This window comes from Oryzias latipes, chromosome 6 (genome assembly GCF_053564925.1).
Source record: "Oryzias latipes strain Hd-rR chromosome 6, Olatipes_Hd-rR_3.1".
Lineage (NCBI taxonomy): Eukaryota > Metazoa > Chordata > Actinopteri > Beloniformes > Adrianichthyidae > Oryzias > Oryzias latipes.
In genome coordinates, this window is record NC_136242.1 from 18,693,770 (window position 1) to 18,718,371 (window position 24,602).

A 24,602-nucleotide genomic window follows, 5' to 3' on the forward strand; every position below is an offset into this window, starting at 1 on the left:
ATGAAATTACCAAAATGATCGATAATTTAGTGGGGATTTTCTATTGACAGTTTTTTTTCTTTTATATTCAAAAATAAATGAACTATAAACGAGAAAACCAATGTCAGACCAATCAGTTGCAGAAAGTTTTCGGGATTGATCCAAAATAACAACAGCAAAAAACAGTTTAATAAAAAAAGAAAAAAATAGAAAGGAAGCCAAAACACTCTTTGTTAAGAAGAGCTTATTTACCAAGAGACATGCCTCACGAAACAAAACAAGGGGGAACAATTATGTATCACAAATCTGTAGTTGTGTATTTGAGTAAATATGCCTCACTGAGGCAAGAAAACAATTAGATTGAATTTCAAGAGCAACCTGATCTCAGTGCATAATCAGTGTGTGCTGCTCTCTCTCAGGTTAAATGAAACTGGATCACTGCCCAAACATTACCTCTACAGAAGGATAATGAGATTTAACTTTCACAATTGAGTACCCTTTATTCATTTGTTGCACTATCTTAGATGAAAAATAAGTTTAATTAATGTCAAGTGTGTGTTTTTCCTAATATAATCTTTTAAACTGTCGACCTTAGTTAATAGGATTAAATTGACTGAGGTCGACTGTTTATTTGAGACTCTGTATTTCTATTCAGTGTATCAAAGTTTAGATGTTTTCGGTGAATTAAAAAAAAAGTAATGCTGTCACAGAATTATGACTAAAACTACCCAATACTGCAAAATCCAAGTTATTTTATAATTGTTTGTCTATAACAAGGAAGCAAAAGCTGTCAGAAGTTTTTCATATGATCAGTTTGAAGGGAAGTTTAGGTCAACTATTTTTCTTGTAGCTTAAAAATCACTTTGTTGCAACAGAAATAAGGTGTGTGTTAATGCAGCTTGTGGAGTTTTTTGTTGTTGTTGTTGTTGTCCAAAGTGGCCAATGATTAAAAATAATACACTTTTGTACTCTGAGGTTCTTTTGAATTGTTCTTAAGAGTCTTTGTCTAGACACAATATTCCACATCCAATGCCTGTTCTCTTACCAATATCTCATACAATATGACAATTCTAGGTTGATATTTACAGATTCTGCATAAGAGTGTGTCATGTTTAAACTGGAAAAAAATGTTACTGACATAGTATATAAGATCTTCATAATGGTTTAAAATCGTGTCTCAAAACAACTCCTGCATGCATTCTTTTGTTTGTTTTTCCAGTTCAAAACCACATCAACCGCGTCTGCAGTACATGGGGCAGAGAGCACTTTAAGACCTTCGATGGTTACATCTACCAGTTTCCTGGTTTGTGTGAATACAATCTGGTCTCAGAATGCCATTCATCCTATCAAGCCTTTTCAGTGCATCTGAAGAGGGCAATGATTGATGGAAACCCTACAATCAGTTACATCAAGGTCACCGCCAACGATCTGTCTTTCCAATTAAGCAGAAGTGCAGTCATTGTCAACGAGGAAGCAAGGTACAGCATTTTTCTAAATACTCTGTAGGTTCATACTCTGTGAGTTTAACAAATATTTATTTTGTTTGTTTGTTTGTTTGTTTGTTTGAATGATGACTTTTGTTTTACTAGTGTAATGCTGCCGTACCACAACGGTGGGGTTAAAGTGGAAAAAAGTCAAGTGTACACTAAGCTCGAGTCCAAACTTGGCTTTACCGTCATGTGGAATGATGAGGATTCAGTCCTGGTAAAAATCAAAAGTTCTTTCATTAAGATCATTTCTGTTTGAGTTTAAGACTAAAATTTTCATTTCCGTGTTGAGTCAGTGAGTTCTAGTAATATTTATGGTACATGTGGGTGTTAACGGCTGAAAAATTTGGGATTTCCTTGAAACCGTCTTTCCCTGTCAGACAGATTTGCTCAGTTAGATCACAATCAAGTGTTCTGTTTATTTAAAGCATTTTTTATGAAGTCTTATATGGCTTTTCAAGTTAAAAAAATTATGTTTAAATAATTGTAAGACTCTGTCGTGTGTTTTAGGTGGAGATTGATGAGGACTTTGCAAATCGTACCTGTGGTCTTTGCGGTGACTTCAGTGGTTCTCCCCGCAACAATGAGTTTATAGAAGATGGTATACATGGCAGCTTGGTTTGTTTATTGGTGGAAAAACAGTTTGTGACAACATGAACCGAACCTGCGCAGGTCGTGAAATCAGTCCCATTGAGTTTGGTAACAAACAGAGAGTCCAACTTCCAAATGATGAATGCGAGGATCCACATGAAGAGGAAGAGGACCTATTGAAAGCTATGAATGCAACAGAGGCCTGCAAAACGTTTGTAAGTTTTCAATCAATCTAGTTTTAACAGTGGAAATTCTGTCCAGAAATATGATTCCTTGCATATCACTTGTCCTTTTTTGTCCCTTGTAGCAAAGCCACTGTGAAGATTTGTTCCTCTCAGACTCTTGGAGCTCCTGCACCGAACACCTTAATCCTGCCGTTTTCATCCAGGCCTGCACTCAGGACATGTGCAGTTGTAGCAACAGTTCAGATGACTTATGTGTCTGCAGTACACTGTCAGAGTTTTCTCGACAGTGCTCCCATGCGGGAGGACAACCTCCCAACTGGAGGTCACCTCAGTTTTGTGGTAAACTTTCTTTTTAATTGTCTACCTTTGATTATCTCCATTTATTTCTATAAATACGAATAAGTAATCATATGTAATTGTATCTTAAAAACGTGTTTTTGCAGATAAACAGTGTCCGTACAACATGGTCTTTGAGGAGAGTGGCTCACCTTGCATGGATACTTGCACACATCAAAAAACAAGTTCAATGTGTGAAGAACATAAAATTGATGGCTGTTATTGTCCTCCTGGTTGGTTTTCTTTATATTTAGCTCTTATCAGAAACTAGATGTTCATTTTAACACTTAAAATGTATAAATGTTTTTTAGGAACTGTCTTTGACGATATTTCTATGAAGGGTTGCATTTTTAAGTCCGACTGTCAATGCAAGCGCGACAGAATCTACAACTCTGGAGAGATGTACAAACAAGGCCAAGAGATATGGTATGTAAAAAATTATAGTTTCAGTAAACACCTTTGGATTGTAGAATTTGATGTACGTAAGCTTGTTTTAACTCATGGTTGTGTTCTGTATGCCCCTTTCGGATCATGCTTTGCTTTGTAATTTGTGTTAACCGCTCTGGAATTTATAGAAACTAGAAAGATGAATGCTAATTATTGTGTGGTTGTGTATGTGGTGCTTTCATGAAATGAATATAAGTAAATGTAAAAAATTGTAACATTAGCAGAAACAAAGCAAAACCTAATTTTTACACTACTTATATCAATGTTGGTGTTTTGTTTCTTTCAAAATGATTCTTTTTGTGTGTATATTTTATTAATCATTGCCTTAGACTTCTTTTGATGCACTCTTATAATTTAATTTCCTGGTATTTTCCTCCTTTATCTAATTTGTTGTGAAGCACATTTCCTCTTGTTTACTCTCATAACCTTCTTTTTTTATCATTTTCAGCAAGTGTTATGAGGGAAAATGGAGCTGTGATAACCTTCTAACAACAGCTCAATGTTCAGTTGAGGAAGGTTCACATGTCACTACTTTTGATGGGAAATCTTACACCTTCCATGGAGAGTGTCTTTACACTTTGGTCAATGTAAAAAGCCAGGTGAATCAGCGGATGGGGGATGTAGCAAAAGGCCAGGCTATGTTTAAAAATAGGTCTTAACTTTTTGTGTGGCTAATCGTCTGTAACTACTTTTCAGGTCGGCTCCAGTCCAGCATTCAGGATCCTTGCCCAGCTGGAACCTTGCACACACCTACAGTATGACACCTGCCTAAAGACTCTTAAATTCCTGCTGAACAATGACAGAAACAATGTGAGTGTGAAACAAGTTCTATTGTTTCTTAAAGTCCAGGGGCCTCATTTATAAACGTTGCGTTCGCACAAAAGAAGGCGTACGCCACTCTCTACGCAATAATTGAGATTTATAAAAAGCAAACTTGATGGGAAAATGTGCGGTCCTTCACGCAAGCTCTGACCCAGGCGTACGCACAAAAACGGGTGAAATGAGAAACGGCGACGCCGTCGGCAGATGGAAGAAACACGTGAATGTGAAAATGACAATACTGCGTCTCATAAATAATATGAAGACTTCACAAAGCAAGTCTTACAATTAACAGCCTACACCAACAACCGTTTGATCGATCAGCAGTGAAACAAACAAAAAAAATCAAACGAAAATTACAACAGAAATTCAAATGAACACTTATTTGCAAAAAGAAAAGTGAAATATGTTCTGCAATATTGACATGTTGTGCAATTCATCCTCATAAATAATATAGTTAACAGAACGAAATAATGTACAAAACTGATATTCTCGTTAATGTGTCCGTCTGGCGGAGCAAATATAGATGCCATTAGATAGACAGCTAGATGTATTAATTGTCCACTAGGGAAAGTTGTTTACATAGTAAAACATGTCTTCATAAGCTACGGAATTATGGTATTCATGCATATGCCTTTAGTTTGTTTTATTTTTGATAAAACGATGTATGGCGTATGTCTCAACCATTCAGAAAGCAACAAGAAATTACATTTTCGCTGAACAATTTCCCTTTTCCACGTCGATTATTACCGACATCTGTAGCTTGTCAGATGCAATTAAATGGATGGAAATAAAAAGCCCCATCACAATGAGTAATGACGCACAATGGCTGATCTTGCGCTCTTAGAAGATGTGGTAAATGGAAGAATTCGGAGTGAACGCATCTTTAGACAGCAAGAAGACTTGCTGGCAAGCGAGGACGACTGGCTTATGAGCCGGTTCCGACTTCCTCGAGCCGTCCTGTTGGACCTCTGCAGGCTTTTGGGGGTGTGTCACCCGGTGCATCTGGCGCGTCGGTGTTCCCCCTGCGCCTCAGACACCACTCCACTTAAAAGGGATTCCCCAATAATAGCCGCCAGTCTCTCATCAAGAGGGGTTATCTCTCCCCCCCCCCCCACACTCTGGCGATGCAGCACCAGACGTTTTTTGCCTCGACTTTGTTGTCCGACCATTTCTTTTTTATTTCGGCCACGGTCCGAGCTTGTGAGGCTGCAGCATTTACGCCGTCTGCCGCCGTTTGCCACTCACGTGCCTTTTTGGCATTAGTAATGCCCACACTGTGCCCTCCAAACAACATTTTTCTCCTCTTTTCCACCTCGCAAACGATAACTTCTACTTCACATCGAGTGAAGTTATGTTTTTTTGATTTCCTCTCTGTGTTTGCCATGATTTCGCAATCAATGAATATTCATTTGTGGGCGTTTCACGGACTATTTATGGGCAACTATGGGCGTGTCATGAAGCCGCAAAAGCTGCGCTGCATTTAGAATTGGTTGTGATTTATTAAGGGAAAGATGCGTAGGATGTGCATGCGCACGGTTTTATAAATCCGAATATTTCTGTGCGTACGCACGTCCTATGTTTAATCCGTACGCCACTTCTGATGAAAATCCTACGCAAAGTTTTATAAATGAGGCCCCAGGTGATGATGACTGCAACACTGTTGACTGATTTTTCCATGTTTGCTCAGGTTTTGGTATTCACTGCAGACGGAAAAGTTGAGCACAATATGCAGCAAGTAACTCTGCCTTATCAGTCAGGTGAGTCAGATAATAGGTAAATGAATGCAACATTATTATTTTAAAGGAAGTTGAAAAATCAAACAATCTATCTGGTTCTGTGCATTTTTTTTGTAGGAGATATCGACATATTTGATGTTTCCTCCTTTCACATAATGCTTCAGACTAGTTTTGGGTTGCAAATTCAGATCCAGCACACCCCTGTCATGCAAGTCTACATTAGCTTAGAACAGAATTACAAAACAAATACAAGTGGTAAGTTTTAGAATGTTCTAAAATATCCACTTTTTCATCATTAAATCTTTGTTCAGAAAAAATATATAGCTTTTGTTGTAACTTTTTGGAAGTCCTAAATCGTTTAGAGACATGAAGATAACATTTTTATTTCCACCCATGCATATCCAAATAGGACAAATAGACTGTATGCTCTAGCTTTAAAAAATTCTGTGAAATTCTTTTGAAAGTGTTTTTTACTTTAATATCTTCGGAATATCTTCGGAAAAACTCAGTCGAGAAACAAAACTTTTTTGTAACTTAATCCCAACAGATTTTGCAACTTTTCATGGAAAGCTGAATATGGTAGAAAATCTAAACATATTTTGCCATTTCTAATTCTAATTCTCCGATCCAAATGTTTACTTTCCCAGGTTTATGTGGGGACTTCAACAATGTTCTCTCTGATGACATGAGGACCTCTCAGGGCATAGTAGAAGGAACAGCAGTCTCTTTTGTTAACTCTTGGAAGACTTATAGTTCTTGCAAAAACATTGACATAAGACTTGATGACCCATGTTCCCTCAACAGTGAAAATGGTAAAAAAAATAATAATAATAAAATCTAAATTGGAAGTTTATTCAAGAAAATCTATCAGTGCCCATGTGAAACCATTCATCTATTTCAGGGAGGTATGCCAAAGAATGGTGCCCATCCCTTAAAAATCCAAACGGCACATTCACAGAGTGCCATTCAGTAGTGGATCCTGAGTCCTTCTATAAGGTACACCTTAAGACTTTCTCAAAGGATCTGAATAAAAAAAACTACGTCTAAGAGTTTTCTTTGTGTTCTGCAGCGATGCCTGTATTCCACCTGCAGCTGTGAAAAGACAGAGGCCTGTCTGTGTGCTGTTTTCTCTGCTTATGCTCGAGCTTGTGCTGCAAAGCGGGTGTTCCTACAAAACTGGGGAGGAAGCGAGTGCGGTAAGAGTTTTTCTTTATGTTAAGGCTAAATGTTTTAAAGGCTTTTATACACCCTGTGATATCTTCTGAGACACTTGCTCTACATGTAAATCCCCACAACCTTGCACACCTGAACATCATTGTGGCTTTTGCAGGTAAGTTGAATAATTTTTGTTGTCTGCGTTTTAAAAAAGTTTTTCTTCTGGAAAAAGGCATGAAGTAAACTATGTATTAATTCCATCTTTACAATGGAGCCATGCATAGTCAGCATTTGTTTCTTGTTTTACAGCTATTTCTTGTTTAGAGAGCTGGTTGTTTATTTTCCACTTTGTTTTTAGCACATTTCTGACCTTTCTGTCAGGCTGTCAGTTCCTTTGCAGTGGCTGTTTTTGGTGAAAATTTGTAAAATATGGCTGTTTTGATCCAGTTATTACAGAGATGGAAAATACTATGAGACTGATGCACCTGCTAACAATCTTTCTACTTCTGTAAATGTACATAGTTGGGTACATGAAGTTGGATGCGCTCTTTCCTTATTTCACCCGTTTTCCATTTGTAAGACATACATCTGTTAAGTGACCACTCTTTGTTTTTTTCACCAAAATAGCAGCATACACAACCTGCCCAGAAACTCAGATCTTTGGCTACATACACCAAAGATGCCAGCTGACATGCAGATCCCTGAGCTCAAACCAGCAGAGCTGTTCCTCTGACTTTTTGCCTGTGGATGGATGTTCCTGTGCTGACAGTTTCTATCTGAATGAAGACGACATTTGTGTCACCGTTGACAAATGTTCCTGTTATCACAATGGAGCCTACATCCAGGCAGGAAAGTCTGTTACCCTCAAAGACGAGCACTGGTGAGTCGTCCCCCCTCTCCCCCACACACACATACACCATTGAAGTTTTCACTACTTTTTTTTTTAGGTTTCTTTGTTGAACCTTTGTGTCTTGACACAATTTGTGTTTTGGTTTTTGTAGTGTGTGCACTAATGGACAGCTCCACTGCCATTTATGGAAGGCCCAATTGGCAGGTGCGTTTTATCATTTTTGTCCACAATTCACATTAGTGGTTGATAAAATGCACATTGATAAAGTTTCCTCTTGTGTCACAGAGTGTCCGTCCCCAAAAACTTTCTTTAACTGCTCCACTGCAACCAAGGAAGAACTTGATCTGCAGTGTGCTCAGAGCTGTTTAAATGTGGAGAGTTTGGAATGTGTAAGTCATTTGTTTTTGCATATCAGACATGTTTGTGTGAAATGTGGGTTAAGTTGTTAGCTATGCAAATACAGGTTTGAAATTTGACTTTTCCTCTGATTAATATCTGTCCTCCCTCCAGGACTTCACAGAGTGTGCATCTGGCTGCCGGTGTCCCGTCGGCCTTCTTGATGACGGCAGAGGTTCCTGTGTGAATCAAAGTGATTGCCCGTGTCAGCATGACGGTCATCTCTTCAATCCTGGTCAACAAATTTCAAACCAGTGCAACAAATGGTAAGGCCACACTTCAGATGTCTAAAAAAATAAAAGCAGTAAACATGACTATTAGACTGAATTGTTTTGTTCAAAAATCAAAACTTTATTCTAATCATTTCTGATAAATCTAGTACCTGCAGAAGTGGAAAATGGGATTGCACAAGAAAAAGATGTCCACAAACCTGTGTTATTTATGGAAGTGGTCACTATAATACCTTTGATCAGCGCACATATGGATTTCAAGGATTCTGTAGTTACGTTGCCACCAAGGTAATTAAAACGTCTTAGTAAGAAAAAAAATAAGAGTTTCATAATTAGTTTCCGTTTTCTCAGTTATACTGAAAATGATCTGGGGTGTTATGTCCTAAGCAGTACATTCAATGTTTAGCTAATAAAAATGATCAGTTTTTCTTCTTTTGAAGCACCTCAATGACTTTTTTCTCTGTTTAGGAATATCAAAGTTAAGAATTATTGACATCAGCATTTTCAAAAATGTATTCTGTCCATAAAACTTTTGTTTAATTTCTTTCAAGCTTTTTTAGTAATGTAATGTCAACTGCTCATGTTTAAACATTTTTGCCGGACATTAACATTTTAAAATAAACTAATTTCTTAATTCTTTTAAAGAATAATTGTGGCAATAAAACATCTGAGAACAGCTTTGCAGTTATCACAGAAAATGTTCCTTGTGGATCCACTGGCACAACATGTTCCAAAAATGTCAGAATTCATCTTGGGGTAAGAGCAGAAAAAATGAAATTTGTATCCTTCAATTCTTACTACAGCTTGTTTACATGATGAAATAATAGACTGACACAAGAGAGTCATCCCAATGTATGATTAATGAAATGTAACTACAAATAAACCAAAGGAAATATATTTTTCATTTATCTGTGTTACATTAAGCATTCCGATTGCCTAAGAGATTGCAGCTGATTGCCAGATAATGACATGGGGAAAAGTGACTCGCTAATGAATTTAGACTAAATTTTCATGAGGTTGTAACTGTGTGTGAATCAGTGTGTGAGCATTCGTTAAAAAAAACTAATAACAACAATAATAAATAAAATAACTTGTGCACATCCATGCACCTTTTAAAAACCTGGCAAATATTTCTTAAGACAGAAAATCATTTTTCAAGGTGTTCAAGAAACCTTTTCACACAAGTGTAAATATTTTTTAAAGGCACAAATGTTTTTTCATAAAGATAAATTAATATTGAAAAACTACTACAACAACCACAGACTCTTCAACTACAACAAAAATATTCTGCACCTACACTGATGCACAAATTTTGTTGGCCAAGAAGGCAGTGGCTCAGGCGGTTGAGCAGGTCGTCCAATGATCGAAGGGTCGGTGGTTCAATCACTGCTCCCCCCAACCAACTGTCGTTGTGTCCTTGGGCAAGACACTTCACCCTCCTTGCCTCCAGTGCAGCTCCACTGGTGTCTGAAAGTGTATGAATGATCCCGGTGATGGTCAGAGGAGGCGTAGGTGTGAACTGGCAGCCACGCCTCTGTCAGTCTGCCCCAGGGCAGCTGTGGCTACAACAGTAGTTACCCAGTATGAATGAGGAGTGAATGAATAATGGGCACATTTCTTTAAGCGTCTGGAAAAGCGCAGAATAAATCTAATCCAATATTATAATTATTATTACATGTGTGGACATTATTTTAAGTCTACAAAATCCTTTTAAAGGTAACAATACTCCAAAATAAACAAAGATTTGATATTTTCTATTCATCAGCTGTTTGAAAGAAGACAAAGGAAAATACTGTCACTTGTACAATTTGATTCAATTAAATTTTATTTATATTTAGCCCATTACCACAACAACATTCATCTCAATGGGTTTGTACTGGTAATTGTAAAGTAAACATAAAATCATAAGGATCATGAAGACATAGAATTCAATAGGTAAATTCTAAACGGAACAAACTAAACAGACTAAACTAAAATGGGGATCCCTGCCCTTAGAGCCTCTTTCATGGTAAGTACGTTTCAAGCTGAGATCTGCTTTTTTTTACAGGGAACAGAAATCAAACTAACAAAGGGTAAATATGAAGTGGAGAAAAAAGCAATTGGTAGCCCTAATTACAGAGTGAGGACAATAGGCCTATACCTGGTGATAGAATCTGACATTGGAGTGGCAGTTTTGTGGGATCGCAAAACAACAGTTCGGATCCGGTTGGAACCAAAGCACACCGTGAGTAACAGTAACCTTTTAAGTATCAAAGTTATAAAAAGTGAATCATTTCGAATGCTAAATAGAGTGATTAATTTCAGGATCAAATCCACATTAAGGTAGTTGCACCATAAACCCATGATGTATTTTGTTAGCAATGATGCATGGTGGGGTTTGTGCAAACATTTAGATTATTACCCATTACGCTAATCTGCAGCTGTAGCTCTATAGATATTTGCTCTAATGTCCATTTTTAAATGTTTAACTGCTGTTTTTGTCAATGACTCATCATTGACAACAACAATACAAACAGCAGTTTAAAACCTTTGCATAGCTCAAATCTGTTTTATTTTTCTGCAGGATCAAGTCTGTGGCCTGTGCGGGAACTTTGATGGTGATGGTCAGAATGACTTTAACACGCAGAGTCAGATGATAGTGGGAAACACATTGGAGTTTGCAAACAGCTGGAAAGTGTACAGTACCTGCCCAGATGTGGACGTAAATGTTGATCCTTGTGATGCAGAGCAAAAAAGATATCACTGGTCAAAAATGATGTGCAGCATTATAACAGGAGAAACCTTTAGTCAGTGCCACAACAAGGTTTGCGGTGCATTACAAAATAGCGGATTTGTGCTAAAAAATGTAGACATGAATAAAACTGACCTTTTTTTTTAACAGGTAGACCCTCAAAAATTCTTTGACAACTGTGTGAAAGACTCCTGTGCCTGTGACACTGGAGGAGACTGTGAGTGTTTCTGCTCAGCGGTTGCTGCATACGCTCAAGCTTGTAATGAGGCTGGCGTCTGTGTTGCATGGAGAACTCCCGACATTTGCCGTAAGTAAACTCTTTTGCTCTAATTTTAGGATTTTGTAGTTCGGATAGAAATTTAATAAATCCTAACATATAATTGCAGAGAAGGATCAGAATTAGAAATATTCTGTCCCTTCAATCTTCTAATATTAAAAGTATGAAGCTACTGTATGAAACTTTCCACAAGTTCGCTTGATTTTGGAGCACAACAGGCCTCATTATTTTAAAACAAATAAATAATTGACTAACTACACCTTCCATCACCAAACATTCACATGTTTACCATACACACCTTCAGTGAGTTTAATAAGAATTTTCTCTGATCAATTCTTTATAGTCTAGATCAGAGAGAAAGTGGCAATAAGGAACTCAACATTATACTGGGGGACAATTTTGGTGAAAAAAACTGGATAAACAGAAAAAAGTTGTTTTTAATAACTGTAATGACCAAGTGTCATTTGTACAATTAACCAGACCGTCCAGATGTTTTCCCAGTTGCGGTTGAAGGTTGCTGCGCAGATCTTGTATTCGTCTAATAGTTGTATCATTTGACAGACTTACATCTTCAAACTTTTTCTTTTGCTCTGGACATACAATGTCAGCTATTCTTAGCATACATTCTTTTTACAAACTCCCCGTCACTTAAGGGCTTGCTACGCCAGGCCATTTTCAAAGCCACAACGTAGCTAGCTTCTGACACTTCTTTATTGGATTTAGCCATTTTTGTAAAAATCTGCTGTGCAGCATAGCCTCATTGTAGTTGTTGGAGCTTATTGTTGCAGTCCTTGCCGGTAAATTTGTCCCAGTTGTTATGATGTAACATAGTGACGATTTATATTGAATTCTTTAAGCATTGCTTTTACCTGCTTGCAATTAAGGCACAGGACTTTATCCAGCCCTTGAAGTACATGAAAATGTTCATATAATTTGTTTCACAAAGCTATTGAACCTTTTACTCTTTTTAAAAAAAACTTTACCTTTTTAAAATAAATAGTTAAGTAACTTAATGGAAGGACTTGTAAACCATTAAAAAGGTATCATTAGTAATTGCAAAACTCGAGGACTAAAATTCCAAAACAGACAAAAATGTATTGATATAGTTCAAAACTGTCATTTAATCATAACAATTGAATCATAACAAAACACAACTGTTTTTCTCTCCCAGCTGTGTTTTGTGATTACTATAACCATCATGGTGATAGTAATTTTGATTGTAAGTGGCACTACAACCCTTGCCACCCGCCTTGTTATAAGACATGTTCAAATCCAGAAGGAATTTGTGGAAACACTTTACCCAAGCTTGAGGGTAAGTTGGCAAATTCATATCTCTTTTTAAATTATTCTCACACACAAAAACGTAATTGTTAAATGCTACCTCTTTTTTGTTTGTTTGTTTGTTTGTTTCCAGGTTGCTTTCCTGAATGTCCAAACGATAAACCAATATTTGATGAGAAAAGCCAGGAATGTGTTGAATCATGTCCAATCTCTACAATTCCGCCGACAACCACAGCCATAACAACAGAAACCACTACTACAACTACTACTTCAACAACAGAAACTCCTACTACAACACCTACTACTATTACTACAACTACTACTACAACAGAAACTCCTACCACAACGCTTACTACCATAACCACCACAATTAGCACTACAACCACAGAAACCACTACCACAACAACTTCAACAACAACACAAATTCCCACAACACCTACTACCCCATGTACATTAGGATGCGAGTGGTCAGGCTGGTATAATGTACATGATCCTTGGTCAGACAAAAATGATTTGGAAACATATGAAAACATCATAAAAAAATATCCTTCCCTTTGTGATAACCCCAAGGAAATTGATTGTAGGTCTGCCGATTATCCAGAGATGACTCTCGACCAGTTTTTGCATAATAGAAATCAGGTTGTCAAATGTGATGTTAAATATGGGCTGATGTGCAAACAAGAGGACCAGCCAAGGCGTCCAGGAAAATGCTTAGACTACAAGATTAGAGTATGTTGTCCTACAAATACATGTAGGAATCTTACCACACCTTTCACTACACCAACAACAGAAAGTACTACCTCAACTACTACAACTACCACTACAACCACAGATGCCCCTTCCACAACACCTACTACCACTACAACAACTACCACAACCACAGAAACTCCCACCACAACACCTACTACAACTACTACAAAAGCTCCTACTACAACACCTACTACTATTACTCCTACTACTACAACAGAAACTCCTACTACAACGCCTACTACCACAACCACTACAACTACTACTACAGCCACAGAAACCCCTACCACTGCACCTACTACTACAACTACCACAACCACAGAAACTCCCACCACACCTACCACAACTGCAACTACTACAGAAACTCCTACTACAGCACCTACTACTTTAACTACAACTACTACAACAACAGGAACTCCTACCACAACCACTACAACTACCACTACAACCACAGAAACCCCTACCACGACACCTTCTACAACTACCACAACCACAGAAACTCCCACCACACCTACTACAACTACAACTACTACAGAAACTCCTACTACAGCACCTACTACAACTACCACTACCACAACTACAGAAACCCCTACTACAACAACCTCAACAACAACACAAATTCCCACAACACCTACTACCCCATGTACATTAGGATGCGAGTGGTCAGACTGGTATAATGTGCATGATCCTTGGTCAGACAAAAATGATTTGGAAACATATGAAAACATCATAAAAAAATATCCTTCCCTTTGTGATAACCCCAAGGAAATTGATTGTAGGTCTGCCGATTATCCAGAGATGACTCTCGACCAGTTTTTGCATAATAGAAATCAGGTTGTCAAATGTGATGTTAAATATGGGCTGATGTGCAAAAAAGAGGACCAGCCAAGGCGTCCAGGAAAATGCTTAGACTACAAGATTAGAGTATGTTGTCCTACAAATACATGTAGGAATCTTACCACACCTTTCACTACCCTAACAACAGAAAGTACTACCTCAACTACTACAACTACCACTACAACCACAGAAGCCCCTTCATCAACACCTACTACCACTACAACAACTACCACAACTACAGAAACTCCCACCACAACACCTACTACAGCTACTACAGAAACTCCTACTACAACACCTACTACTATTACTCCAACTACTACAATAGAAACTCCTACCACAACGCCTACTACCACAGCCACTACAACTACCACTACAACCACAGAAACCCCTACCACTACAACTACCACAACCACAGAAACTCCCACCACAACACCTACTACAACTACTACAAAAGCTGCTACTACGACACTTACTACTGTTACTACAACTACTACAACAACAGAAACTCCTACCACAACACCTACTACTTCAACTACCTCTACAACCACAGACACTCCTACCATTACAGCCACTACTACTGCAACTACTATTCCCTCAACTTATTTTCCATCTAGTTTATCTGCTACAACAAGTCAAAGTTCAACTTTAAGGATAATTACTGGTCCCACAAAAACAACTAATCAATTGACCTCAAATTCTCAAATTGTGTATTCTACAACAACATCAATCACAATTTCCTCAACTCCTACCACAATAACAGCAACTCCTACCAAAACGCCTACCACCAAAACCACTACAACTACCACTACAACCACAGAAACCCCTACAACTACACCTGCTACAACAACAACTATTACTACTACCACAGAAACCCCTACCACTACCCCTACTACTACTACCACCGCAACCACAGAAACACCCACCACAACGCCTACTACAATTACTACTACTACAACTACAACAGAAAATCCAACTACAACACCTACTACTATTACTACAACTACATCAACAGAAACTCCTACCACAGTGCCCACTACCACATCCCCTACAACTACATCTATTACTACTACCACTTCCACAACTACAGAAACCCCTACTACAACACCTACTACCATTACGACAACTACTACAACCACAGAAACTCCCACCACAACACCTACTACTATTTCTACAACTACCACAACTACAAAAACCCCTACCACAACACCCATAACTACAACCACTACTAAAACTACTATAACTACAATTACAGAAATGCCTACTACAACACCTACCACTACAACCACAGAAACTCCTACCACAACACCTTCTACAACCACAACTACGACTACAGAAACGTCTACTAAAACACCTACTACTACTAATACTACTCTAACCACAAGCTTGCAAACGCCCACCACAACACTCATTACATCTACAACACCTACAACCACTACAATTACCACTACCACAACTACAGAAAATCCTACTACATTACGTTTAACTACTTCCACTACAACAACCATTACTAGTACTACACCTACAACTATTCCTTTAACTACACCTGGCTGTGATAACTTAGATGTTGGGGTAAGAATTTTTGAAAAGTAATGTGGAGTACTACTAATACTAAAAGTGGTGCATGGACTTTTTCTAATATGTCTTTACTGTGTAGATTATGTGCAATACATTTTCTAACGACCTTTTGCTCTACCTTTTAAGGAATTCTTTCACTGGTGCAACTGTACAATGGCCATATGTGTAGGGGATAATCAGTATAAATTAGTTCCTTACGAGTGTCCTACCATTGAACCAATAATATGTGCCAATGGAAAGGAACCAGTTCTTGTTTATGATGAGTATCACTGCTGTCAGCATTATGCATGCGACTGTAAGTTGTTTTAATATGAAAAGATAACTATACCTTATGTGCTAATTTCACAAGAATTTGTATGTGTAAATATTTTGAAAATTGCACTATTTGTAATATGATGTACAAGCATCCATAGTAGTTTCATATAAGAAGTTTAACTTTATACTTTTGTGTTTTAAGGTGTGTGTGAAGGCTGGGGTGATCCACATTACATCACTGTGGATGGACTCTACTACAGTTATCAAGGAAACTGTACTTATGTTTTAGTAGAGGAAATTGTTACTAAATATCATCTCAAAATTTATATCGACAATGTTTTTTGTGATGTCGGAGAAGATGTTTCTTGTCCACGATCAATAATTATATCATTCAGATCACAAACTGTGAAACTTATTAATCATAATCCAGCTGGAGGTCGACCTGATTTGGAGGTAAAACCATATATTTTTGTAGTATTTCTTTATTATTATTATTATTAATAATATATGCATTTTCACCAGGATTAAATTCTAAATATAAAATCTGTTAGAATCCAGTTTACCAAATTACTTTAACAATTTTTGTAAAAAAAAAAAAGAGGAATCGGAAAAACATGTTCATGTGACCCTGAACAGTTTTAATATGAACAAGAAAACTTTAGAAAGTACGATGGAGTTTTAGGGCCACCAAAAAAACAAGTAAAATTACAAGATTTTAAGTCGTAAATGTACGTTAAAAAAACTATTTAACTTTTAATTTACAAGTTTTTTAACGTAAATGTACGACTCAAGATCTCGTAGTTTAACAGTTGTGACTTTTTCTCGTAAATCTACGACAGAAATCGTAATTTAAAAAAAAGATTTTTTGCAAACAGGCCCTAAAACTCCTTGGTAAGTAAGACCTCTGTGTCACACATCATACTTTGAATTTGTCACGTGTTTTTACCTTCAGGTATAGTAGATGTTTACAGTTTTAAAAAGTAGTGACTATACTGAGATTCAGAAAACTGTAATGTAAAAAGTAGATTGTAATCAGCTTTTTAAAATAATTAGTGGCCTATGGCCTTATTTCCAGCATTGCTTTAATTGTATCTTCTTTTTTAGGCACAAAGAAATGGAGCAAAAATTCAACTACCTTATTCACAGTATGGACTTAAAATTATGAGTTCTGGAATTGACCTGATATTAGAGATGCCTTTCTTAGAAATTGTTGTTACATTTGGGATGACTGGATTCAGTATCGAACTACCATATAAGTACTTTGGTAACAATATACAGGGTCATTGTGGTAAGGTCTCTTTCTGGTATTCTGCAGTTTGAAATCATAACTTAAAAAGTCAGTAACCTATTGCCTTATAAATCCCAATAACAGGCACATGTAACAACAACCAGACTGATGACTGCATGCTGCCAGGGGGCAGACTTGCAAGTACATGTGCAGTTATGGCTGACTACTGGGTAGCAAAAGACATCAAGCAACCATACTGTCCACCCCCACCTCCACTGCCCACCGAAGAACCTGAACCACCACAAGAGCCACCTTGCAAGCATCAAACAGAACATTCATTATGTGATCTGATAAATAAAGGGTGTGCCTTCTTTAGTCCAGATAGTTAGATTTAAGAGCTGTTAACTTATAACATAGATTTGTTCTAATGGGACATGTCTTCCCCTTCCCACAGGCCCTTTAAAGATTGTCATCCTTCAGTCAGTCCAGATAATTTCTACAAAGGCTGTGTTTATGATAGCTGCTATGTTTCCAACCCAGCAGTGCAATGCACAAGTTTACAAACCTATGCTGCTGCCTGTGCTCAGGCTGGTGTTTGCATCAACTGGAGGAACCACACTAAGCTGTGCAGTAAGTAACTCCATATTGTTTGCCAATCATTATAAAGGCATTTTTGCATATAGGAAAAAAAGCAAAACAAATGCAATTCTTTTTCTAAAAAACAGACAGTAACTGCGATTCAGGCAAAGTTTATAAGCCCTGTGGTCTTGCTCAACAACCAACTTGTGAAGACAAGTAAGTTCAAAAAGAAAAATTTAGGGGTTTACTGTGAATTCCACAGCTATTTTAGGTCATAATGGGAAGTGACAATCCATTTATGTCAATCAACTCAGAAGTTGTTTTTTTCTTTTTGACTTTACAGTCCCCAAGAAGAGATCAGTGATGTGTTTGCAAACTACACAGTTGAAGGCTGTTTTTGCCCTGAAGGAATGAAACTGTTTAACAGACAGTCTGGAATATGCGTTAAAAAGTGTGGTAAGGATAATACATATCAATTTTTTTTTCTCAAAAGCTTCAATTGACTAGAATTATTTAGTCTATCAGTTTTCAAATTAACCCAGTTTGCTTTATATTACAACAGGATGTCTTGATCCTAAAGGCATTCCTCGTGAGGTAAGCCAACAGTTCAATTACTGATAGCATTCTCTGTCTTTTAGAAGATATAAAAACTATGCTGTTCTATTATTTTTTAATATAGTTTAATGAGACATTTGAGTACCAGTGCCAGGAGTGCACCTGTTCCAAGTCTACAAAAACCGTGACTTGCACTCCAAAAACATGCCCACGACTAGCTGTCCCTAGTTGCACAGAAGGTTTTGTCCTTGTAAACCAAACGAATCCAGAAGACCCCTGTTGCCCCTTCCTCACGTGCCGTAAGTGTATATATGTGCTTAGCATGATCTGATATTACTGGTTGTTTTGAAATGCAACTAAAACATTTTTGTCGTCACAGAATGCCATCTCAGCACTTGCAAAAACATTGACTCAGAATGTGAAGCTGGACATAAAGCTGTGGTGAAAATGCTTGAAGGAAAATGTTGTCCAGAATTAATATGTGGTGAGCTTTTGTTTAATTTTAAATCTTTGTTAAAATTATTATTAGAAAAAGGGAATTTAAAACTCTGCTTAGACTGCTGCCCCCGTGACCCGGTCCCAGATAAGCGGAGAAAGATGCATGGATGGAATTTAAAGTGTACTTTTTTTGTCATTTAGTTTACATATTTTCTCTTTTCCAGAACCTAAAAATGTTTGTGTCTACAATGGGACTGAATATATGGTAAATGAGATTTTATTTGATTTATTATTATCTTGTCATACTCTGATATCACATGGTCAAGCGTGGCTTGATACACAACAATAAACACATTTCTCCCTCCTTTAATAGCCCAAGTCATCATTTCCAACCTCTAAATGTCAGGATTGCACTTGCAGTAACGAAGTTGACCGAACAACTGGGCTGTTGAAAATAAATTGCAGCCCCATGCAATGTGATCAAAAGTGTGCTATGGTGAGAACAATGATGGTATAATTTCTGCACAATCCAGCAGTTTTTTTCTTGGTTTGAAAAATCTGAGGATCAACTTCACTGTGTTTTTTTTTTCAGGGCTTTGTATATGAGGAGACCAACTCAGGTGACTGCTGTGGAAAATGTGTGCAGAAGTACTGTGTGGTCAGTGTAAACGGTACCGACCACCTCCTGATGGTAGTTAGAGCACTTTTATTGAATCTAAATAAAAATTTTGATGTAGCTACATATTGAATACCTGTTTTAAAATTGTAACTGTGTGTGTTTGTATATTTACATCACTGAATCCTAGCCAGGAGAAACCTGGTCACCACTCCAGAACAGCTGTGAACAATACAGCTGTGGGGGCACTTTTACAATAAGTACTTCTTCTGTTGTCTGCCCGCCATTCCAACAAAGCAACTGCAAACCAGTAAGTTGTGTTCTCTTCAAACCTGAAAGGATAATTTGTATAACAACGCTGAAATTAAATCGACTTTTTTTTCCTTTTTCATAGGACACAATCCAAACTGCAGCAAATGGCTGCTGTAAAATCTGTGAGTACAATATTTTTGGATTGTTTACTACTCTGTTATCAACCAAAAAATAAAAATAACTGAAATGTTCTTGAAAAGGTGTGGAGAAAGACAGTGCCTGTAATGTGACTTCAATGAAAACCCATGTTTCACAAAATGACTGTCAGTCTAAGGAAGAGGTGGACATGCCATACTGTGAGGGATCCTGCATCACTTTTACCAGGTAAGAAATAAATTTTTGCTTATTCTGCAAACAAAAAAAATATCAGTATAATGAACACCTGCCATTGCTTTCTTCAGGTACTCTGCACCAAAGGCTGCTATGCAACATACATGCTCCTGCTGTAAAGAGGCACGCTTCAGCAATCGCACTATTGACCTGGTGTGCAAAAATGGAAGGATTCTCCCTTTTAGTTACATGTTTGTGGAAGAGTGCAGCTGTAGCCAAACAAGCTGCACTGATGCTGAACATGCTCGCAGGAAGCGAAGCTTCACCTTGCAGTGATAACATTTCCTTTCATATATTTGGCAATGAAATTTATCTCTTCTTTTCCTTCTTATAATCATCATATCGTTTTAAGTGATTTTTACTCTACTGCATACTTTAAGCAAATAAACTGATGCATCCAAACAAATGTGTTATCGTCTCAATTTTACACTAATGTAGACTTTCACCTGTTGTGAATGTTTAGTATACTCTTGTTCCTCCTTCTAATCTATGAACAATGATTTAAATCATTTCTCCAATGTTGTTGGCTAGCTAACCATTAAATCGTTAAAATTGTTAGAATGTAGGTTTTAAGAGAGTGGGTGCAGTAATCACATATTTTCTTGATATGAATTGCTTCAAACCTGTAACCAAACTAATATTAGCTACAAGAAAGTGTTAAAATAAAACTTGATAATTAATAAAACAAAGGTTAAAGCATCCCAGTCCCTTCTTTTTACAAGCACCCCCCACTGTCATAGATCAGTTGTGCTCAAATTAAAATTTTAACTAAATATCAGAACGTTTATGTTAATGAATTGAAATAAACACACACATTTGCAGCTAGGGATTGTATTTAATTTACAGTAAAACATGAGATAAAATTAAAACAAATAATTGAGTTTGTCCTGAAAGACTAAAAAACTAGAAGAGCTTTTTTTTAAGTCAAAATGTGCTCTTCTTTAAAAGAAAAAAGGATGCCATTTAGACCCTTATCTAGTTGTCAAGACAACTATAACTAGATTATAGCAAAAACATTAACGAAACAAACAAAGTTGATACAACACAGCTTTCCAGTGAAGCCCACCGACACAGAAAGAAATGCATATAGTAAGTACATTGAAAAGCTGACTCAACTTTGAAAGTCTGCCCCCCCCCCCTGCCCTTTGTTTTCCTGGTTAAGAAAGTCAGTAGGTTAGTCGTAGTTCAGAAAAGGCACAAGGAAAACATTATTGGTTATTGTGTTATAGCTGTATGTCATGTAATATGTTTACATAATATAAAATAAACAAAAAATCTAATTTAAATACCTGTTTAATCTTGAATGACTGTTCACACTCAAATAAAAAGAAGGAACTGCATTGATTTTTTTGACGTACAAAAATATATAATGGTTTGATTTAAGTTACTGAAGGAGAAGCTGCAAGTTGGTTCTTTTCTAACACGTTGCATAGAAAACCCTCAATGATTTCTATTCCCGGTGTGCTGAATTCATCATGGTTTCTTGATTTCTGGGCAGAATCATGTTGTCCATCAATCCATTCAATTTTTGAACGCGTTGAATCCCTTTTGGGGTCACAGGGCTGCTGCAGCCAGCGAGATGCGTCCTTATCAGGTCGCCAGCCAGACTTGTGATAACTGTATTTTTCAACTTCAAAAGAAAAACTGCACTACTTTTGAATTTATGTCACATTTACCTTAATTCTTTCCCAAACCTATTTTTCTCATTTGTTTATTTCTCACTGAATAGCTAAACTGTTGTTTGATCAGTAAATTCCAAAGACAACATTGCAGCTTTTGCTTGTAAACTGTAGGTCAGTAATAATTGGTTCTACGTTATCACTCTCCTTTTACTGTTTACTTTAGTCTGACTGATTCTGGGTAACGATAAGAAAACAAACCCTTTTTTTTCTCAGCACTGTGACAAGGAAGTATTTGTATTTCTCAGAAGAAGATTAGTTTGTGTTTGTTCAGTGAGGACAGTAAGGCTTGTACAGTATGCATCTATGTAAACATGATTAACTTTAATTCTCAGTAAAACATTCCTCAGTAAATAATCTTCAGTGAAGCACAACAAAAATATGACAGAAAGCATATTCCAACAAATGCTTACATCCCTCTTGATGAGCTGGTTAATGCAGTTTACAGTAAACTTCTGTCATTTTCCTGCTGTAAGAAATTGTTGGATTCAATTTAATCATTTTTAAGGTTCATTTTTTCCCCCCAAAACCTGCTTAAAAGCTTCATTTAGTTTCTGGCAACTTGAGTTATCTGTCTTTTTATTTAATTCTCCCTTCAGAACACATTTCTCTGCTAATGTCATGGTTGTCGTTAGGTAATAACTAAGGATTACGTTCACAAAATAAAAGCCTATATGTCAAAAATAATAACTCCAAATAGCAACATTTTAATTTGTAACAAGTGATCAAAATCAAAGTGTCAAAGGTATTAAAGGTGTACCCTTTGAAAGGAAATTATTTATTATGTGTACTTTATTTTGAAATTTTTCTACATGCATTAATTGCAAAAGAAGAACACTTGAGTGCAAAAAAATGTATGTGAAGCTTCGTATTACACAATTATGGGCAATGTATTATTTATAACCTGCATGTTTCAAGGAGAATTACTGTCTTAATTTATTACTGCAACTACATGATCCCCAATAACACAAATCAGCAGTTAAGAGAAGTCAGAAGCTAAAAAAAAAACATTTTAATGTAATTGGTAAGATATTGAGGTTTCCCTTCTGAACGTGAAACATAAGTTGCTTGAACTTTCATTTTTAACTTGTAGCTGAAAAACATATTCATGATGCAGAGTTTTAACCTTCTTTTTTGCACCAAAATATTTCTTGTTTGCTTCTTAATTGAGGCTGAAATCCGAAAGTTTTATCTTCTTAAATATATAAAAATTCTGATCTGTCTAATTTCTCTGCAGTTTTAACCATTTTCATGTTTGTTTGCCTTTTTTATGAGATAACTCTGAGCTCAAAGAACTTATGGAATATTTTAAATGTAGTGTAATTTTTTTTTCAAGTTCTACTGACAGTTTTTTTTTTAAATATTTTTTGGTACTGTGAATTCAAACACATAACTACTTTCAGAAAAATCATACAAGTTTAATAACTGGGGAACCACAGTATCAGTTGCAAAAAAAAAAAGAGCAAACAAGTTCAAGATAAGCAAAAATTTTAAGCCTGTCAATGATTAATCTTAGCAAATATTTAAACTGTGTGTAATAATTTTTTTTGGATTAACTTTTTTCATCTTCGCATGTGTTTTTAGGAGCTATTAAGGCGCAGTCCGTTAATCCACATAATCTCCCCCAGTGGAAAAAAAGTTTGAAATTCCTGTTTGTATAACACACATGCTACTCTTCCTGCTTTTTTCATTAACTTGGTTCTGAAAACTGATTCATATTTTCATAATAAAATGTTTAAAAAAAATGAGACTTTAGTTTCTTGTATTGACATTTCAATTTATATCAAATTTTACAAAAGCTCCACTAACACATTGCACCTGAAAAATAATACAGATGAAGTGTTTTTATAAGTAACCCCTTCATGGGTGTGATGTTGAAAGAAGCAAAAAACACAAGTGCCAACACCCACATGCACCCTAACACCCTAACATCACATGCCCCTCCTAAACTGTAAATATACAAGGGACTATATTAGATGAAATTGGTATTGGTGTTTAGCTGTGTCAATTATCCACCATAGCACAGGTACGACTCCTCAAGGACCATACTAGCAGGTAAGATGCCTCGAGAGTGGGTGATACCATGGCTCATCCTGTGTCTTGGACCGTCTCCATCTCATACTGGTATGTTCACTACTGGAGCAGAAAAGGGTTAAATGTATCTTGGTGTTGAGAGGAATCCTTATCAATTTATAAACAATAAGGATTGTTAAACACAGCTAAACTAGTCCATTTTTTTTAAAGATATGTCGATGAGTGATGGAAAAATGCCAGTAATACGAGGTAAATCATTTTGTCTTTTGAGATAATGAATTAAAAATAAAATGAATATTTATTTGTGTAATGACTCAGTCTCCCCCACCCCTTAGAAGTGACACTCCCCAACAGCCACCAGTTCTGCAGCACATGGGGAAACTACCATTTCAAGACTTTTGGAGGGAAATTCTTCCAGTTTCCATTCACTTGTAACTACATTTTCGCCACCCACTGTAAAACTAGTTATGAGGTTTTCAATATACAGCTACAGCGAGAGGAGGTCGAAGGGGTTGTCACCATCAAGAGGGTCATTATGAAGCTGGATGGTTTGGTGGTGGAATTAGCAAGCAGTTCAATCACAGTTGATGGTAATGGGTGAGTAACTTTTTTTAATAGGTTTACTGCTTCCCCTGTTAGACAATCCGATTATATTGATGCTCAGATATTATTATACTAATGACCCATTTTCCTTTTTTTAGTGTTACCATGCCTTACAAAAAGGCTGGCCTTTCCATTGGCAGTTTTTCTTCCTATGTCAAAATTGAGACAAGTTTGGGCCTGGTTGCCATGTGGAATCAGGAAGACTCATTTTGGGTGTGTCTGTTTTTATTTTTTATGCATAAATACCAGAAAAAACTGTTAAATTCCAAGTCAGCTGATAATTATACCACTGCAATGCCACTTTTTTTGGT

At 36.8% G+C, this 24,602-nt stretch overlaps 2 protein-coding genes across 3 annotated transcripts in view; both read left to right on the forward strand.

Moving 5' to 3' along the window:
* The first annotated feature begins 1,522 nt into the window (after positions 1-1,522).
* LOC101166622 (mucin-5B-like) lies at positions 1,523-20,381 on the forward strand. Its single transcript, XM_078948658.1, has 41 exons — positions 1,523-1,683; positions 1,977-2,067; positions 2,139-2,272; positions 2,365-2,581; positions 2,686-2,811; positions 2,890-3,004; positions 3,474-3,624; positions 3,722-3,835; positions 5,535-5,604; positions 5,701-5,838; positions 6,231-6,395; positions 6,485-6,579; positions 6,653-6,779; positions 7,366-7,618; positions 7,740-7,792; positions 7,874-7,977; positions 8,099-8,250; positions 8,364-8,502; positions 8,860-8,970; positions 10,262-10,438; positions 10,778-11,017; positions 11,096-11,252; positions 12,394-12,534; positions 12,637-15,656; positions 15,789-15,957; positions 16,120-16,370; positions 17,022-17,205; positions 17,290-17,506; positions 17,600-17,775; positions 17,871-17,940; positions 18,068-18,180; positions 18,287-18,318; positions 18,404-18,578; positions 18,659-18,763; positions 18,942-18,982; positions 19,091-19,213; positions 19,310-19,408; positions 19,524-19,643; positions 19,728-19,767; positions 19,846-19,969; positions 20,047-20,381. Exons 1-41 carry the CDS (start codon positions 1,573-1,575, stop codon positions 20,249-20,251), a joined length of 8,445 nt encoding a protein of 2,814 aa, XP_078804784.1. The 5' UTR covers positions 1,523-1,572; the 3' UTR covers positions 20,252-20,381.
* Positions 20,382-23,635: 3,254 nt separating this feature from the next.
* LOC101166869 (uncharacterized) overlaps positions 23,636-24,602 on the forward strand; it is a 30,764-nt gene continuing 29,797 nt past the window's right edge. For both annotated transcript variants that reach the window (XM_023955726.2, XM_078948654.1), the window contains exons 1-4: positions 23,636-23,778; positions 23,899-23,937; positions 24,024-24,285; positions 24,390-24,504. In XM_023955726.2, the coding sequence (XP_023811494.2) occupies positions 23,715-23,778; positions 23,899-23,937; positions 24,024-24,285; positions 24,390-24,504 (480 nt within the window). In that variant the 5' untranslated portion in view covers positions 23,636-23,714. The remainder of the gene's footprint in view (positions 23,779-23,898; positions 23,938-24,023; positions 24,286-24,389; positions 24,505-24,602) is intronic.